This window comes from Harpia harpyja, chromosome 17 (assembly GCF_026419915.1).
Source record: "Harpia harpyja isolate bHarHar1 chromosome 17, bHarHar1 primary haplotype, whole genome shotgun sequence".
Taxonomy (NCBI): Eukaryota; Metazoa; Chordata; class Aves; order Accipitriformes; family Accipitridae; genus Harpia; species Harpia harpyja.
The window spans coordinates 28,473,905-28,493,368 of record NC_068956.1 but is presented as its reverse complement, the minus strand read 5'-3'; the positions used below and the strand labels follow the sequence as shown (position 1 = coordinate 28,493,368).

Here is a 19,464-nt window from a genome sequence, read left to right as displayed (position 1 = left end):
ACCTCTTTCTAACGTCACCTTTTGCGTTACCCAGGTATTTTGTGTCACCAGAGAAGAGAGCTCCGATGCTGCCCCTCGTCTGGACCACAGCCACACCTGCCCCTCCTCTTTCTGCAGCTCCTGCCTTGTTTCTCTCCCCTCCATGGCTATATGCTGTCTGCCTCTCCAAGAACTCCAATCACAGTATCTTGCTATTAACTTGTATTCAGGATATTTAAAAATATTTTCTTAAAACTACTCTGAGACACTGTGGTTTTGTAGATCTGCTCTGTAACAGACCGTTGTCTCTTTCAGCCTGTGAGCTGGGATTTTCTTCTCTGCCCTTACATCTGTGCTCCTCTGCAGCCATTGAATATAGATATTCTCTCTGCCTAATATTCCTCTGCCTCATTTACCACTTCTTGTACTGATTATCCGAGTAAAATCTTTGACTCTCGTCATAAAATAACAGCCAATACTGATATCTGAAATTAGTTATGTTTGTTTAAACTAAGTAATATTTTAATAAAAGTGACACAGAAGTGCATTCTACAGATTTGGGTTATTCAGGGATGTCTGCACAGAACTGGTCCTTTATGTGAGCGTCTTCAAGATGTAAATAAGATTCTTCAGAGATTTAGAAAGCTTTAAAAAAAAAAAATCACTGTCATTTCCAAATTAGATTGAAACCCCTGTTAGCTGAATGAGTTTTAATTGCATTGAGAACAAACTTTGGCAAAACACAAAATAAAATCAAAGCTACTACTGAGGAAGTAATATCAAATCTTAACTACTGCTTATCTGGTAAAAAAGGAATGTCAACTGCTGCTGAACAGTGAGGAGAAAAGATAAATCTTCCAGATCCTCATAGCACAGTGATTTCATAATAGATGTTTCTAATGACTATTCAAGAAGCTTTTTAATTATGAAATACTATGCATGCTTCTGAATAGCCAGGGAACTGTACAAAAATGTAATTGGCAGCAGAAGAGTGCAAATAAATCATTTCAAAGACAGAAAGAAAATTCAATCTTAGTAACAGTTATGTAATAGGAACAAAATATGTATAACAAAAACAGGACACCGTTTAGTCTCTCAAAAATGTAATTTATAGTGAATGCATTTTACTCAATGCTGTAATTTGTAATTTAATATGTGCATAAGCCATAATGAAAATATCATTATAATTAACTTTGAATTACACAATCTTGCATCTTTTGTTTCAAAACTAAAGAATACTTATTATAAAAGCTCTGCTTCAGTGTTTCACAGTGGTGCTCCCTGCCTTGATTTAACATGCTTGACTTACTGACTGAATCTGTTCTATTTCTGGCTCTCAGGACCGCACTAAGTCTGTGGGGACCGAGAGGCTGAGTAGGACTACAGATGCACATCTGTGGAAGGTTTTATGCGTGGGGTTTTTTTCCTGGTAAACTGGGAGATTATGATTGATGAGCCCAGCATTAGGGTAATGTTATCAGGGACACTTTCTGCCTCTGTCCTTTGTGCCATCGCCGAGGTCAGACCATAATCATGTTAGCATTGAACATAGTGCTTTATTAATGTTTCATGAGTAACTCCGTAGTAATCAGTCTAGCTTTGTATGGATAAATAAAACTGCTACAACAATCCCTGATGTATACACTGAGTGCTTTAGAAGCTACTGTAATAGGTCTTAAAAGTAACTTGACTGAATGTCTTTTCTAGTCTTTATAAGTCTAATTTTCACAAGTTGAAAGGAATCTCTTTTGATGGAAAACCACTTCCGCTTCCAATTCTGTGTTTAGTTAGAAGCGTAAAACACCCAGCTGAACAATCAAATAAAACAACACCAAAACCCTGCCTGCCATTTATTAATTTGCACAGAATTTTAGTAAAGCTTGTTAACCAATTGGTTAAATTACGTTGATTTGTGTCACTGTGCCTCTGTGACTTTTTCTAGTCTGTTCTCTAGTTGCTTGGGTAAGTCTTAGGATGAAATGCTGAAATTCTTGCTGTTATTTAAAGAAAATGTTTACATTCATAAATGTGCAAGTAGGCTGTATATAAGGATTTGTATTTACTTGCACATAAAATTACACATTATATATGCCTGCAGCAAGCAAAAAATATGTATGAACAGAAGAAAACATTGTCAGCTAGGGAAAAACAAGATCCCACTGTATGTTATGTGGTATCACATAGGATCCTTTCCACTGAAATGAAGTGACTACTGTTGATTTCATTAGAAAATGGATCAGGATAACACTTATTTGAAATATTCCTCAATTTTCTGTGGCTTTCCTGTAAACATGTTCTCTCCTTGCTTTGCTAAGTTCCTGTAGAAATTCCAGGCTTGCACAAGCTTGCTGTGTTTTACACGTCAGCACCACACCCAGGCTATTTTTTTTTTTTTCCTCAAGATAGATTCTTGTATAACAGCCAACGCTTCGCCTGGGGATGACCTAACTGAATAATACATCTGCTGGACGGTTCAAAACATGGAATTAGGTAGGGAATGTCAAACTTTCCAGTCGCTTTGTATTCGTTCCTTACTTTGGCCAGTCTAGTTCTAGTGACCAAAAAGGGAGCATAGGGGCAGTTTGCTGTATCCACTAATAAAACCCTACATGAAGAAGCTTTTCTGAAAAATTATTACACGTTCAAATTATTACACTTTCAAAATGTAATTCCATTACTTCTTACTACATATACTATCTGCATTTTCATGAAAGGGATTATCCTTCTTTCGCTACTTGTTACTTTATAATAAGCTTTATAAAAAACTATGCATATATCATGCTCTTTAAACATCCCAAAGTTATCCACTTTGTTTCTATCCTCTGAACTCCATCCAAATGTGAATACTTCTTCTGTCATCTAGTCGCCCAGAAGTGAATCCAATATTCCAGGTGCAGTCTCAAAAGGACCATAGACAGGTACAACTGTTTACATCCTCTGTGATGCAATGATTCTCCATAGATGGCATTAAAATACACTTATTTCTGGTGAATACAGAATTACAGAGTTTTATCTAACCTAATTGCTGCTCATTGTCACCCTTCCCTCGCTGCTGCTCTATTTTTGGTACTATTTTTGCTTCCAGACTTCTGCTTCATATTGAATATCTTTAATTCTTTCCTCCCAAAGTGATTTTCGGTGTATTTTCTGCATCTAATTCAATTAAATCTATGCCTCTTTCTCCTTTTTTCTAGGCAATTCCCAACTTTATTATCATTTGTGAACTTCATCAGATTGCTCACTTGAAGATAGCATGTATCTGTGTAGAACCGAATTTTAACTACTGATCATGCTTTTGCTAAAAGTAGATGCTGGGATGAATAAAGGCCATGCAGAAACTGCCTCCAGGCAAAACTGTGTAATAATGGCAGGATGCTCACATCTGTGGGGACAGGGGTGGAAGACAGTATAGGAAGGGTATAATATGTGAGATCGTTTCTGATTTTAGAAATCTGTGAAATACTCAATTAGTTGAAGCCTGTAATTCTAATACTACTTTAATCTTAACATCAGTTTGTCTGTCTCCTGGCAATCTGAGCATACTAACACACACATGGAATCAGTCATTAGTGCTATTACAGCTTGATATTTAAAAGGTATTTCCAGCTTTTAACTATCAGCCTTTCTTGCAAGTATAGTTCTGAAGGGGCATAAATGCTATACTCTAAATTCACTCAAGCAGCCATTTTCTTCGGCAGCACAAAAATTTCCTGTAAAGAGATCCTATGCTTTTTTCTAAAAAGCAGAAATTGCACAAGAGAAATCAAATAAACTAAAGCTAAAGCTTTTCTTCAAGTGATCTCTTATCATATAGTGACTTTCATGCTCCTATTAATCATTCCATCTTTGTGGAAAGGAAAGATGGAGAAAACGCAATTTAGGATACAAGAAGGAACAGTCTTTATAAAATTTCCCAAAGGGAGTCATTAATATGCGTCTCTCATTATATTCCCCAATAGGTGGCAGCTTGTTTATCCTTTTTCACTAAGGTATCACACTTCTGTTCTTACAGACGTCAAAACTAAACCTCTTGGTCAACTTCAGTGTGCTTACTCCTGGGCCCAGTTCAGGTTTAGCCACAACCACAACCCAAAAAAAGGGCTCTGTGCAGCGATACGGGCACTCCAGAGACACGTACCTGTGACTGCGCATCCCACGCTAGAGAATGCTAATGGAGTGTAGTGATCCTTTGAGGCCACCTCCTTCTTTCCTAGTAAAATTGCACCTGAATTTATTGCCGCCAGCTGTGACAATTACTTGTTTTTAGAAAGAATGTCACAATGGATGCAGCTATAAGAGAAATCAGCCAAGAAAAAGAAGGAAAATGTTGTTCAGCTTCTTCCTGCCAATGAAGGACTACTGCCTGGAACACATTTCTCGTGCTTTGTGTAGTGCATTTCATGTCTCAAGTGATGAAGTTGCCATCACTTCCTTAGGAGACTGCTGTACATACGTCAAACCATTTACTCTTCTAAATGGAGGGCGCTTCCAAATCATATACATCTAGGAATAGGTTTGTTTTTATAATAGCCTTCTATTCTTTTGAACTTCATATGGCTATTTTTTCTATCAACTCCTGAAGAACAACTTTCTTTAAACAGACAGTTCCTGAAATTAAATTGCCAAACTGACTGGAAGAAAACTAAGTGCTAGACTTACAATGCTACCACAAAAGCACTATAGGGAATAACGCACAAGCCGAACAGTTCTGCAACTGTATGGAAACCCATAGCTTATTGAAAGTATAGGCCTGATTCTATAAGCAAGACAAGCAATATGCATTTTAAGGGAGATCCATTTCCAGAACAGAACCATGAATTGAACTATAGCTGGCCAAAACATCAGAATATTCCTCGTTTTTCCTAAAAATTACTAGAAGCATACGTACGTATTAACTCTATCATTAATAAATTCATTATCTATCAAATTAAAGCAAAAATATACAACATAAATAAATGTTTTTCATGCTTAAATTCTGCAGACTTCATGGTGATTTACATCAGAGCAGTTCTTCTGCAAAATTTCTTCAGAGACTGCAGTTGCTGGCTTATGTTCACATTTCTACACTTCCAGTTCATCTCTGATGAATAGCAAGTGCATAGCTTCAGCCGAGAAAGGAATATAATATATCTTGCAAGATACCAGCATTTACAATAACCTTTTATTTTTTGATGTAGAAGGCGGTGAGGAGGAACACACTGAAATTTTTCAGGCTATCCTGTATTGTCCAGCTCATACCCATCTGACGCTTTCTCATGAGAGAGTAAATAACTGAATTTCATTTTGCATGATTTGGGCACGCGGAAGGACAATCCATTGTAAAATAAAGGGTTCTGCCAAGCAAGACAGAATGCAAATTCTCCTTCACTTTCTATTTTATTTCTATAAATCTAGTTCTAAAGAGATGAAAAACAGCATTAGGTGAGCTTGTTAAAACACAGAACTCCTTACTTAGGCTAAACTAAAGTGCAGCTTACCATCCTGTTGATACGCACGAAGTCTTCAGGCTTCTTGGCCCATGGAGGGAGATCAACATCATTCACAACAGCTTCGTCTTCCCTGATTCCTAGGTTATAGCCATTACTGTTGACAAACATCTCTGGTAGGTAGTAAAACTCTGGAATTAGCTCCTAGCAAGGAGAAAACACACAATGAGACTTTAAATTTATACAGAGATGCTAAGTGGTGCTGCCAGAATCTGTCTCTGTTGTAGTACACACCAAAGCATTCCTGCTTTTGTTTATGTTTCTGTGCACTTGTTTAAGAAGCTTTATGATCTGTTTTCTTGTACTTACGGTCAAACATATTTTTCATCATGAAATATTCAATCTTTATTTTTCCCATTTCTGTTTTTATGAAAAGCCTAACTTTGGAAAAGCAGTGCATATCAATAAAGGAGACCTCTTCAGAAGAACAGGTACAAGAAACTGTATGCTAGGCCTTCAATACTATAAATATGTTGGATTTTTTAATCACTGTTTAACTAAACTACTTAAAAGGGGGAAAAAAGTTGCTGATATAACACTGTCTTGATTTTACTTTCTCAATCTTCTTTAATTGCATAAGAATAGGTGGCAATTTGATCACCTATATAAGGAAAAAGAATTCAGGGTGAATGAATTTTTCTACTGTAAGAAAAAATAAAAAATACATGGAGAGAAAAATGTCAGTAAAAAAAAGTCCTTAAAACAGAAATACATGATATTTTAACTGTGGAGATCAATAACTGAGTAGTAAAGATCATCTGCAGTGTATTAATACATTATAGATCGGTTAGGGTGTGAAGGTTTTCCCAATTTCCAGGATAGCTATATAGAAATGCGTTTTGACATAATAAATATCACCATTTGTTGCCATCTATTATTTTAGCAGCAAGTATTGAACTGCAATAACAAAAAAGCTTTAAAGCCCACTACCTCTTTTCTAATATCCAGATATGGATTAAATTCACTAAATTACATTGTTAAAAGCAGTATGGCATTTAGTTGTGTAACATGATCAGAACTGATGACACAGCACCTGAAACCTGAGTCTCTTTGTGGTCCTTTCAAAGGCTGCAGACATGTGAAGCGTAAAAAAAAAAAAAATCACTGCAGACACAAACTTATCTAATTAAATCTGATCTGCAACTCCACAGAGAATAAAGCAGTTAAAGCATAGATGGTCCTTTCAAATTTATTAATTTAAAAAAAAAAAAAGAAACTATTTATGTTACATTTTTAAGTATGTTTAGGGAAGCAATTTACTTGCTTCTTTACACCATTTTTAATATACTACAAAGAGTATGAATTCAGATTAGACTAAAATGCAATGCCAATCAATATCTAACCAGTGCGAAATACTAACCAAGTGAGACATGCCTGAGCTTGAATAGCTCATTATGAAACGAGCTGTAATTTCAAAAAGACAAAAAAAATTTAAAATATTACATGCAGTAAATAATAGAACAGCAGCTAGAGCAAAGCCAAACTAAAAGCAATCCTGAATATCCTATAAGGTTAAAAGAAAAAAGATTATTTTACTGACAATCTTAAGTTTGATTAAATACCTCTAATTTACTCAGAGTATTTCTAAAAGCAAACTTCTCCCCTTTCCCCTAAACAGGATTCGCTAACCTTCAGGTTCCTGAGGAAGCCCTTTGGTTTTCTCCAATGGAGCCCAAAGAAGAAGGACTGATCCTTGCAGTTGGAGAAAACTAGACATTAATCTTTCTAGAGCTCAACAGACTACTACTAACTTGGGACTAAGAGCTGGCCACAACCCAACATGTGCTACCATACAAATCACTGACAAACTAAGAGCATTGCCTTAAAGAAAGGAAAAATTCATAAGGACCTCAGAATGATGAAATATTTTAAAGTCAAAACTAAATTAAAAGTCAATATTCAAATGAAACAGCATTTATTAAAGAAAAAAGTAAGCAGTTTATTTGTATTTTGTATAAAAGCCTAGAAACACATAGCACTGCTTTTAATTATTACCATTTTTTATGCAACATGGTGGTGTTCTAACCTGTAATGTCAAATAATAAGCACGTTTTTGATTCCATCAAAGATACGTTAATTCTTAAATTTCATTTTTCAGTTTTGTAAGTCCTAGGATCTAATTGTGAACTTTTACATCTAACGTATCTGAAAGGTTTGTGCTACCCAGAGACACATCTAGTGTTTAAATGAATTCTACTAACCTTCTGACTTCAGGGGTATCTTGAAACAAAGGGAGGTAAGTCACTGAATATTTTTAAGGATATTTCCATTTAGTAATTTTATCTTTGTTGCTATTTGCTTTCAGTGTAATTTAATGTTCCCTTGTCTGGTATAGCAGAAAACATAAATAGAAATAGAATAAATAGAAAGCATGCGATTAACTTCCTTCATAAGATTTATTGTGTTGTATATGTTTAGTTTGACCTGTCTTACTCCTGTGCTCTGGAAACTAACCAGTGCCAGACTTCTAAATCCTCTTCAAATAACACTCTCTCTAGAACCCTCATCATTTCAGTTACACATCTCCTGGTATTTTATTTTTCTTTAGTCCAAGTAATGAATCTAAACGTATTTCAAAAAAATTTAATAAACCCACTGTGTTATAGTCTCAGCATTCTCGTCAATGTTATTTTTTAGTGCAGCCTAAAATTTTGTTTGCTTATTTGAGTACTATTTAGCATGAATTGAACCTTTTCTTGAGATATGAACAATGTCACATGTGACCTTTCCCAGATACTTAAACATTTCCCATACTTTGCATTAACCATTCAGTTTTCTTTGGTAGCTTTTGATATTCCTCTTGCAATTTTGCTGTCTCCACTATTGGCTAGACTAAGAAACCACAACACTTAAAAATAGCTCAGATAAATCCACCCCCTTCTCTTTTCTAGAGAATGAATGAATATATACTAAAACACAGACCCATTATGAAATATTGTGGCACCCCGTAGGTATGAACTTGCTAACATTTGGAAAAATCTTCAAAATGTGTATTTAGCTACTTAGAAGCACAGAAAATACAACTCATCTAGAGAAGTATGATAGAAAGGTTTGGGTTTATGTGCCCACTGTTTATTCTGCTGTGAAAAAAGGAAGAAGCTGTCTCTTCTTGAAAAAATGAAGAAGCTGTCTCTTCTACCTCACGGCAACGGCAGGCGCCGGGTGAGGATGGAAAGGCGAATGCTCCCTTCCCCAGGGCCCCCGAGCGCACTTCGCTAGGAGAAGCACAAGCTGGGAGAAGCAGGGAGAGGAAGGATGAGCAAGGACAGAGCAGGCAGCAAGGACGGAGCCTGGGAGGTCGCGGGGAAGAGGAAGGAGCAGGCAGGAGTGAGCCTCAGTGGAGGCGGCAAGATGACAAGTGGGGCCCAGAGAGAATTGCTTTAACCAAGAAGCCACTGAAAGTTTCAAGAATGAACACAAGAATGAAGGAAAGGATAACACTAGCAAGGGCTAGAGTTATTTTCAAAATCTATTTACATTTTTCTCAGCCAGAGTTTGGGTTTTCTTTGTTTCGTGACTGGGTTTGTGCCAGTTCATATTCTGATAAAGATTATGGCTAGAGAGAGACAGCTCTTTTGGTGCTTTTCCTGCTAAGGACAGGGAACAAACACCTCAAATATCTGTTTCAGGGTCATATTTGGAGAGACGATCTTGCCCATTTCTCCATTCCAGAAGAGGTTCAGCTACACCACCTTTCCTGCCAGATATCTGTCTACCCTGTTGTCCCAGCATTTGAGTGACAGCAACTCTACAATCCTTCCGTCAACTGACTTCGGTAGTCTTCGTCCAAGGAAGTTTTACCTAACACCTGGCCTGAATCTTTCATTACACAATCTAAGCTCATTTGCCCTTGTCCTAGCTATTAGTCCATGCCAGATAGAGAGAAAAAATCACTGTTTTCTCTTCGTGTAGTTTATTACATATTTGGAAAGCATTATCCTACCAGTTCTACAGCCTTTCAGCTCCTAAAAGTCCAAATGAAGGACAATGATTTTACCTTCCATATTGCTACATTGCTTAAGTTTTAGTTACAGATGTGTAAAATATTCTTTTAATCTCCCCAAATTAGCTAGTAGAATTATTCCTAAACAGTACATAACTTAATTTACTCCTATATATACTTTGGCCTTATTATATTTTGTCATGTGTTCATCACACAGAAGCCAAAATAAATGTTTTTATCAGCCTCTGTGGTTTTTAGATCAGAGATTAAGATTGCTTACTTTTCTGACAGCATCTGCTATTTTTCATTCATTTTTATGCACAATGTAATTTGCCATACAACATAGTTTCTTACAAATCACAGCTTCATGCTTTAGAAGGGTCATTGTTAAATTCAGCCTAAAGATAGGGACAAGGAGACTCAGAAATTAGCAGGGGAAAAATGTCTCTTAGGGATGGTATTTACACCAGGGGATGGGACACAGAGGACCTTCTGTCTCCCAATCTGCTTTCCACTTGACAGACAGGATAGTTGATAAGTGGATCCTTAAAACTCCTATTGCACCTTCAGTGGCACTAGGAGTAAAAGGTCAATGCAATGCCAGGTCTATGCAAGGGAATGCTTGTTTGAGGCTACCACGATTTTGAGAACTTTATGTTTCAAGCTACAAATGTTGATGAAAGACAAATCTCAAAATATGTTCTTCCTACACTACGAACACTGAGTTAGCCAGTGTAAATCAAGACATGAATGAAAACATCAAAAATAGCAACATAAAAAAGCTTCCCCAGAAGTTACATCAGTTTGCGGGCATAAAATGAGGGAATGCAAAGAAAAAAAAAATACAGAAGACAAATATTTTTAAAAACTCTGGTATTTTTAAAATATTCACAGACAAATTAAGCATTTTAGATGCATATTGTTATTGTATGCCATGCAGCTGATATATAATTTTGCATTAACTGATACAATTCAGTACCATTTTATGGTTTCTTTGCTCTTGCCAAAACATATCAAAGGTTCTAAATAAATCTTTCCAACTACATAACCTGTCATGGGTAATTTCTTACCACAAGAAATATCTAGAGTTCAAAGAGTTAATAAAAATAGGGATTCTAGTGATCTAAATCTATTTGCAGTAATTTCTGTCTAGTTGTCCTTGACATTTCACAAGCTGGTAACCTCCTCTGCTCCCCTTTCATTCACACTTCTAATAAGACAGGTTAGCTTTCTATCATTTAATAGTCAGCTACCTTTCAAACTGCCCAAGAAGCTTGGCTCTTCTCAGGTGAAGAATGACGCAGTAAAGCTACTGAGGGGTGTAAAAAAAGGGTAAAATGAATATTATAACAGACATTTCTTGTCTGTAAATGTGATCTCTAGTTTATTTTAATAGCTATACTAAAACCCCAAGGTATAGTTAACAGTATTATATGCCTTGTGTCTTCATATAAGAAAACATCCCCAAATGCATTTTCTAATTTACAATCCTGTGACAAATCCAGGCTGCTGAGAAATTAAACTTTAAAAATATGTCTTGGGGTGATAGAGGACCACTATTAACACTATTATAATTGTACACCACTTGCATCAAATCTGACATTTCTGTTTAATATGTTTTGCTAAGGGTATACCATTTTATGGCCTCCCAATGAAATCAAATCCAAGCCAGACGTTTTCACTTTTCTAATATAGTTCACTCCAAGGTTTTAAAGCTGCCCTTTCTTTTTCTTTCTTTCTTTTCCTCCCAAAAGGTTGATCCCCTGGCATCCATTAATTCCACAAGAGCCTAGTACTGGGTCAACGAGTCAGTCACGAGTACCTCCATTAACCGTGTTAATTCACACTAAGGCACCCTAATGACATTTTGTCAGAGCTACCTTTCTAACTTCTAACCACACTATTCAAAGAGTAATATAACAAGTTTGAGAGGCATTAGGAAAGATTAGTGCCTGAACAGGAGGTTCTGGGGAAGTCAATGTTACCAAAGACTGGAGCAGGGACAAGGGGGGAGGTGGAAAGGAAAAAACGTGAAAGCTGACTGGCCCAGTTATGGTCATTTCTGGGTGACTTGCTTCCTCAAAGGTCACCCCGCAAATGTTCATTCTTCCTCCAGCTTGTTCTGATTATCTCGAGAGAAGGTCGATGTTGATAAAGGGAGACACAATAAAATAAACTCTCTTATCCAGGTTCTCCCTTGCGTGTTACCACTCTAACATAGCGCATACCGTATTAATTCTGTTTCATCCACTGTAGGTGAACAGGTTGCTTTGAAAATGAAGCAAAACAGCCCAAACGTGAGGAACAAAATTGTCTAAGTAATCATCCATTGAGCAATAATCTATCATACGCTACATTTTTCAAAGGTGGTATACCTTTCGGCACAATTCAAGATGCAGCAATTACGGCTTGTTTTTCAGACTGATCAAACTACTGCCACAGCCCGATTTTCCTTAGCTCAGTGAGAAACAATTTAGTTCTGGAGGAGACTACACATATGCAAAGGGAGCGAGGGAAGGAGGGAGGGGAAAGGCAGAAAGGGAGAAGCAGAGAGAGAGAATACCAGAGAGGACACATGCATGTGAAAAAAGGAGGCTGACCCACCAAACTGCAGCTTCCTAAAGAGATAGACATTCTTTTGCAAACGGCAGGTATTTGTGTTTTAAATTTTAATGCAGAATTTCTTAAAAGTGGTTTGGATGTTTCTTTTAAAACTGCATTGAGGCTGCAAAAGCACACTGCATTGCTTAAAAATCTCAATTTACTAGTTAAAACTGACCTACCTCAGAAGCACTTAAGAATAAAGCACCTCATAGTCCTCTTTCTTAAACAGTAACTGATGAAAAACAGTCATTATACAGATTTTACTTTCCTAAAAAAATTAATTTTAAAAGGATTTTTTTTAATTAGAGCTTGCTAATAAAGAATTAAGGCAATTCATATCATTATTTAATACGGTACTTGAAAGCAAAAATTGTGGCCATCTTACAATACACAGCATTGAAGAATGTCAGATTAATTCATTACACACGCTGTTTTTAAATTATTTCATAACCTGTGCCACAGTAATTAATGAGATTAGTGAGATCAGAGATTAAATGTACTTAAAGCAGCTCAGATGAATTTCAAATATATGATAAAGAATACATGAATAATGAACACTTGCTATTCTTAACAGTTTCCAAAGTTTGCTACTTTGATGGACAGCCCATATTCCACGCGCCTAATATTTACTATAAAGACTCAAAAAATCTTTAGGGTGGGAAAACAATTTGCAGTGCGTATATCATGTGGGAATCCACACTGCCAAAGACCTCCGTTTATAACTGCGTGTGCAGCCAGAAGAAGCTACACAAATATGCAGAACACTTTGACAGAGAACGTGCTTTAAGATTTTGTACTTACACGCAACCTCTATACATCTTCTCTTTTGCACACTACCTACTTTCTTGCAGGACTGCTAGATAAATATTAGAAGCTGCCAGACAGCTGAACATGAATTTTTGGATGTTTCAGGCTCTGAGAGTTGAAGGTCTTTTGTTGTCCAAGACAGTGGTTGCTGTTCTTAGGAGAGTGGGCAAAATGGGAGCAGATTTTGAGGGGGTTTCTTGGTGGTTCTTCATACCTCACTGCTTTTCCAGTCCCTGAAAACTTGATTAAAATGCTTAAAAAGCCTGTAAGGCATTCCAAGCAGTAGCACAACTAATGTGAAAAAAAAAAAGGTCTATTTGTAGTATTAATAATAGTCCAGTTTCCCATCCTTTTGCAGAATGAACTCCGAGGCCTCAGGGAAAAGTTGGCCCTGATGTCATGGCATTGAGAAATGCAGTTCATTAAGATGTTAAGCAACAAACAGCAGCAACAATTAGCTGCTATACTCATTCTTGATTTATCGCTAAGAAACACAGACTCTACAAATGGAAAGGGCCTAAAGGGTCAACTAGCACATCCTCTTGCCAATTCATGATTGTCCCTGATGCTTTTCCAGTGCTTTGCCAGTCTATGCTTCTAAGAAGCTCAAGAAACAAGGGTTTTACTACTTCCCCTTGTGAGGATATTCAAATTCAGAGAATATTCCATTTCACTTTAACTTTTCATACCCTGTTGGTTAAGTAAGCATTTTTCAACTCTGATCCCTTTCCTCTGAGGTTTACCTCTTTGTTCCCAGACAAACAATTCTTCCCTCTTTCATATGTTTGCATATTTCACAGCATTTATGTTACCATGTCTTCACTTTTAGACTTTAATTACCCCACACATACACACATTTTTCTTCCTGTATCCAACTCCTTTAACACATTTGCTGCTCTTATGGCTTCCTCCAGTTTGGGTATATACTTCCACTAGCTAGTTCCCAGCAAAGCAAGCACTAAGAATCTGTTTTATCCAGCATGAATACATACTAAAAATTGAATGAGGAAAAAAACGATGACTTGTGTTCTCCAAGAACATAAGAGCTCTGAAACGACTGACTAATCAGACTGTTTCAGGTGGAATTTAGGTGCCGTGGGATATTCTAGTTGTTATAAGGCTAAGGATATAGCTTCGGTCTCACTATAAGCTTTCTGCCATCCTGCCGATCTTCAAGTTTTCTTGTTAAACTGAACACAAACCAGCAATGTATTGACATATATTGCTTAGGCTACCGAAGTGTACTTCAGTAGACTCATTCCAGTGGTGGCTTTGCATGTGCACTTCAGTAGACTTATTTCAGTAGTGGCTTTGTATTAATATATAATTATATACTTTTAATATTAATATATCCATTAATATAATTTGATGATGCAATACATTGAATGCTGGTATTAAATACATTAAAAATGTCCTTTCGTTTCTACCTTTTTTTGCTTTTTCTTTTTTATTTAGATAGTTTATGAACTTTTTCTATTTGCTTTAGCATCCCTTAAAGACTCAGCTTATTTTTGAATCTGCTTTTGTTTATCTATATTTATCTTGAGCTGAATCAACTCATAATAAATCAACTCAAGGTTAATTGCTAAACTACCTTCCCTGTATCTTCATTAATTAACAAAACCATATTTTAAACAGCATCTTTAATCCCTAAAGTATCCCTGAACGGGAAGGTCAGGGATTATCTGGAGAAAACATTTATTGGCTAACATACCTCATCTGTGCCTCCCATATTAGATTTTCTGTAATGACTTAGCTCCAAGTAGTATTTCTCTTTCTAATGGCATAATAGAAATGTATATATATCTAAATCTGACTCTGGGGCTCTACAGCAGACTCCCAAATGTATTCTAGAATACACTATTTTACAATCTTTCCCCCAGTGCAACTATGACCCTTAATTGTCACTATTTTATCCAAGTTATCCCCAACTCCCTTTTTTAAAAGTGACATTAAAGTACATAGCTACCCCACATCTTCACCTTTTGCCTTCCTTTTCCGAAGGTATCTGGCTTTGAGCGCCTTTTTAATACTTGTTTTATTTTAATAACTTGGGTTTTTTTAATACAAATACATTTTGTAATGCAACTGTTATCCCTCCATAATTCCCACATCCTTGCAATAGCTGGCAGCAGCAGTTTAAGTCACCCCACTTGCTTCACAAGACTCCTGGTATTTTCATACAAACATTTCAGTTCTTTGTTTTACTGATAACTCATTCGGTTGCTAGTTTAGGAACAATCCTTTCACTAATTATATACCCTGGTTGAATACCATCCCTCCGTCTGTCCACAGATATTCCTTTATCTTTTGCAATGCCTTCATGTATTTAACTGCCCTCCTCCTGTGTACAAAAGCCAGACAAGAAGATTACAGTCACTTCCAACTGTTTTCACTTATTCCTCAGTTTAAGGCTCTTATCTTTTGTTTTAGCCCCACTCCTAGGAACCCATTTTCCCAGATATTCTGGTGGAATTCCAAGAAAACCAGATTTCATTGAAAGACAAAAATCAAAATGTCAGCACTTTGGATGTGAAGAAATGGCTGCATTTCAAATATAGCAGATATTAACTCAAATTCCTTCCAAGTTCTGAAATTTCCTTTGTTTTTCTTACAAAGGTAACAGTGAGAGTACCTAAAATACTGTTGACTTCCAGAGAAGCATAAACAAACATGAAATGGGTTGTAAGAGGTTTAGGTTAATTTCTTTCCTTTAAAAAGCATTTTCTCCCATATATTAAGATGGCCATACAATTTACAATTTTTTATTCTGACTAGTAACTGAATAATAACAACATGGTTTGTCCACATACGCTTCTGAGACTGCTGGAATATTTATGCAAACAGGAGCTCTGGAATAAAAATAAATCGACAAATTTACGTCGTCGTCTTTTGTCAAGTTAAGTAAAAAATATAATGGCAATGTGACCTTGACTTTAGCATTTCCTAGTATGAGTGGCAGTATCAAAATAGAAGAGATATATTCACTTTAAAATAAAGTTTAAAAAAAAGAGCAATTAATGGTATACTGCAGCCTTTGCCTACCTTATTACTAGAAAATGAGAATCAAGAAAGGACCATATTATTCAAAATATTATTAGATTTTGGTTTCTTCCTGATAAGGTCCCATGTAGATGAACAATAACCCTTTGTATTTAACAATAGGTAAGGAATAACAACAGTAAAATCACCCTGCTCTCCGGCTGTTTCTGTATATCGTGTAGAAGTTGTTTTAATCTAATGCGTATTGTTGCATAATATCCCCAGGCACATTCAAGTAAAAGCTAATGCTGTACAGAAAAGCCAACATTTTAAATGGGTCTTGTCATTAATGCTTTATTAATTGCCCCAGGCAATGCAAACCCAGAGCTAGGCAAGCTATAACAATATGACACTTTAAGGTCAAATCCAATTCCTGCTGTGTTTTATGGAGTGGGCCAAATATTGAGTTAACAGCAGGAAAGAACAATTTATTGGGCTTTTCTCCATCTCCTGATTATCTGATCTAAATTAGATCAGTTAGGTTGTTTTTCTCTAAAAACAAAACACCTTTTGTCCACTCAACTTCAAAGAATCTTTGATTGTTTCTGTTAGAATAATCTTTAGTAATATCCACCTTTTATTTAAACTACCTAGTGTACTGAATATAAAGATATTAAATATAAAACCCTCTTTGTCCCTACACAAAACAAAATACCATGAATGAAAATGCACATTTATCAATTTATTTAATATATACGTTACCTTCACATCTGAGGTATCTCTTTGGCTGTTCCTCCAAGACCTGGCTACTGAAGAGAAGGTTCGATCTGGGTGGTCAAACTTGCCATCATTTGCATTTAGAAAGAACGTTGTAAAGGGCTCCTGTAGTCAATGAAATGAAGATGGATTAAGAAAACAGCAGAAGCAATCATGCAGCAGGTTTCTAACAAAATCCAAATTACTTTTGCAGATCAAAATACTTCATAAAGGCAGAATTAAAGAAAAATATGGCACCTCATAGTTATATCTATGCACATGTATCTTTACCGAATATCTTAGTACATTTATTGGCACTAACGCATTTTGCACACGCACAGATCTTGAGTTCTGGCAGGAAAGGTTATTTTAAATATTCACTCTTCCATAAGACTAATCACCCATCAGTGGCAGACCTATGTAGCTTAGTTCCAGTTCACAATGGCTGCCTACTCCACTGCAACCATCATAAACGCCCTCTGTGTTATTTATATTACCATGCTTTGTTTACCCTTTGTAAGATGGTATGCCAAAATAAAATCTTGAAAAATCCCCCACCTGGATTTTTCTTTTGTTTTCATTTCGTTTAAAAGACCTCAGTAGGTTCCACTTTGCCTCACGGTGGGCAGAATGGCTCTATGGTCATTATGAGGCAGACTATCGTTACAGGATATCTAGCTTTATCATCACTTTGGGGCAGAGGTACAGAGACAAAATATTTAGAGTTTTTACTTTTGCTAATCCTATCTGAAACCACACTCCCAATATGTACTAAATGGAAACAGCTAACTTTTGGGTAGGTAGAGTTCAAGTCTTAAGACAGTCTGGAGAACCCATTTTTATTCACTGCATTGCACTGCAGGGAAGGGGTTAACAGGGGACCAAATCCTTAATTTGACAGCAGAACCTGAACACCGAGATCACTGCCAGCTCCCTGGTTTTCTAGCACCACTCCATTAGCTCTCTGATTGAACTAATATTTGGCAATATGTCCACATGGATGGAAACTACTTGTTCTTCTGCCAAAGTCTGATGGGGAATTCTTGAAAAAGTGTCCCTTTTGTTAACTTCACACCCAAAGTTATTTCCTTGCATGATCATTTAGAAATTTTTTTAATCAAAGCAGTTCATAATCACCAGGTCATAATTCTTATTACATTATTACCCATCTATTAATTGAATTTATTCTAAATATCTTCTGTTTCCTTTTCTGAAACTATTGACCAAACCAGGGAACTCTTCCATTAATAAAGAAAGTTTGAGGGAATTATGTCACATTACACACATAGTGTTTGAATTACCCAAGATTAAAGAGGATTGAAGTAATTCATTTTCCATAGCATTTACGAGCAATTAAAAAATACATAAGGAAAGCATGGATGCAAAGGTAGTGAAAGAATCCAAAAAGAGGAGGAAAAGAAAAGAGAGAATACAGACTTCCAGAGACCATTGTTTCTCTAATCTTTACATGTCTTCCCAATTAATCTTTTCTATCATACACAACAGTCAACACAGGCTACTTTCTTTCAAAGAAGAGAAATACTCTAAATTTCTCTCTCTAAATGAGAAGGAATGGGATCTCTCTCTTACTGTCATCATAGGATGCCAGTACCTTTGAAGTAGCTTAAGGGAATTGTTTATATAGGAACAAAGAATTTTTTTTTTTTTTTTTTTTTTTTTTTTTAGCCAGGGATGGTATTTTAACTTTCAGTGTCTGTTGGTGCAAATATGGAATCATTTTCATTACAATAACGTAAGACATTCTACTGCTAATTGAATGGGGGAGTGTCCATATTTTTTTTCTCTTAAAACACTGGGGATTTATTTTTAAAAGATACATTCAAAAGAATAGGTAACAATCTAAGAAATCAGTGCATTTACTCCCATCAGAGAATCCTAATATATGTTAAATAATTAATTAAAAATAATTAAATTAAATACAAAAGCATTACAGTGTCATTTCTTGCTGGAGGACCCTAACTGCCATTGCACAATGACTTTGCTTGCACTCATGAATACTGAAACAGTGTGTGGCAAGTGAGGAGGAGGTTTATAATTTGAACAGAATATTAAAATTTACCAGTAGCTCAACTTGGTGAGCAGCATAAAAGTATCACAATGAACTGAAATACTGAAAGAAAATAAATTAAGTTTTTATGTGTCCAGATTTTACAGTGCTCCCTATAGTGAACTTCATGTGAAATATAAATGAAAAAGTGTACAGTTCAGACCCAGAGCTAGCAAATGCAAAACAATATACACAGGAATTGGATTATATTAATTTATCCTAAAATTCTATTAATATTATAATTTTAACATTCATAAATTCTTTTAACACTAGAATTATTTGGGGTTTAACTGAATTCCTCCCCACAAATCTCTTTGCAATAGCAATCTTTGCAAATTATGCTATTTTTCTAGCTTACCCATCCTGAAAAACTTTATATGTTGTTGATCTGAGCACAAATAATTCTGTCTTCTGCCTACCCCTAGCTATCACTTTTTTTCTTTATAAGATACGTGTAATTTGTTGTGAATATCATTGCGGAGCAGACTGTGGGTCACTGCTGAGGTTCTGAAATCAGCAGCAGTTGATGGATTTAAAAAAAGCAGAAACCATAAAAATGATGTAATTACAATAAATTATGTAAAAATATTAATCCAAAATTCCATGACAACACTATTTTAAGCATCTGAGACAAATATACAAAAGCAATAAAATTCATAATCAAGGATTAAACTTTTAATAGCTGAGCACTACAGGGTGCCCTATTATGCTATCCTGCTATGACCTGTTGTGCCTATCTTTTTGGATTTTTAATCCTTTGCAGAAATTCAGAGCTTTTGCTTGCTTTATCTCAGACCTCTCACATAATTTTAAGGTAATTTTTATTCTCTGGAAAGTCA

General features: G+C 36.0%; 1 protein-coding gene across 7 annotated transcripts in view; it reads right to left on the bottom strand.

The window, feature by feature from the left end:
- The window catches only part of NBEA (neurobeachin), a 511,508-nt gene that overhangs the window by 56,154 nt on the left and 435,890 nt on the right, over positions 1 to 19,464 (bottom strand). For all 7 annotated transcript variants that reach the window (XM_052812195.1, XM_052812196.1, XM_052812200.1 and 4 more), the window contains 2 exons: positions 16,564 to 16,683; positions 5,457 to 5,609 (listed from right to left, as the gene is read on the bottom strand). In XM_052812195.1, coding sequence (XP_052668155.1) covers positions 5,457 to 5,609; positions 16,564 to 16,683 — 273 coding nt within the window. The remainder of the gene's footprint in view (positions 1 to 5,456; positions 5,610 to 16,563; positions 16,684 to 19,464) is intronic.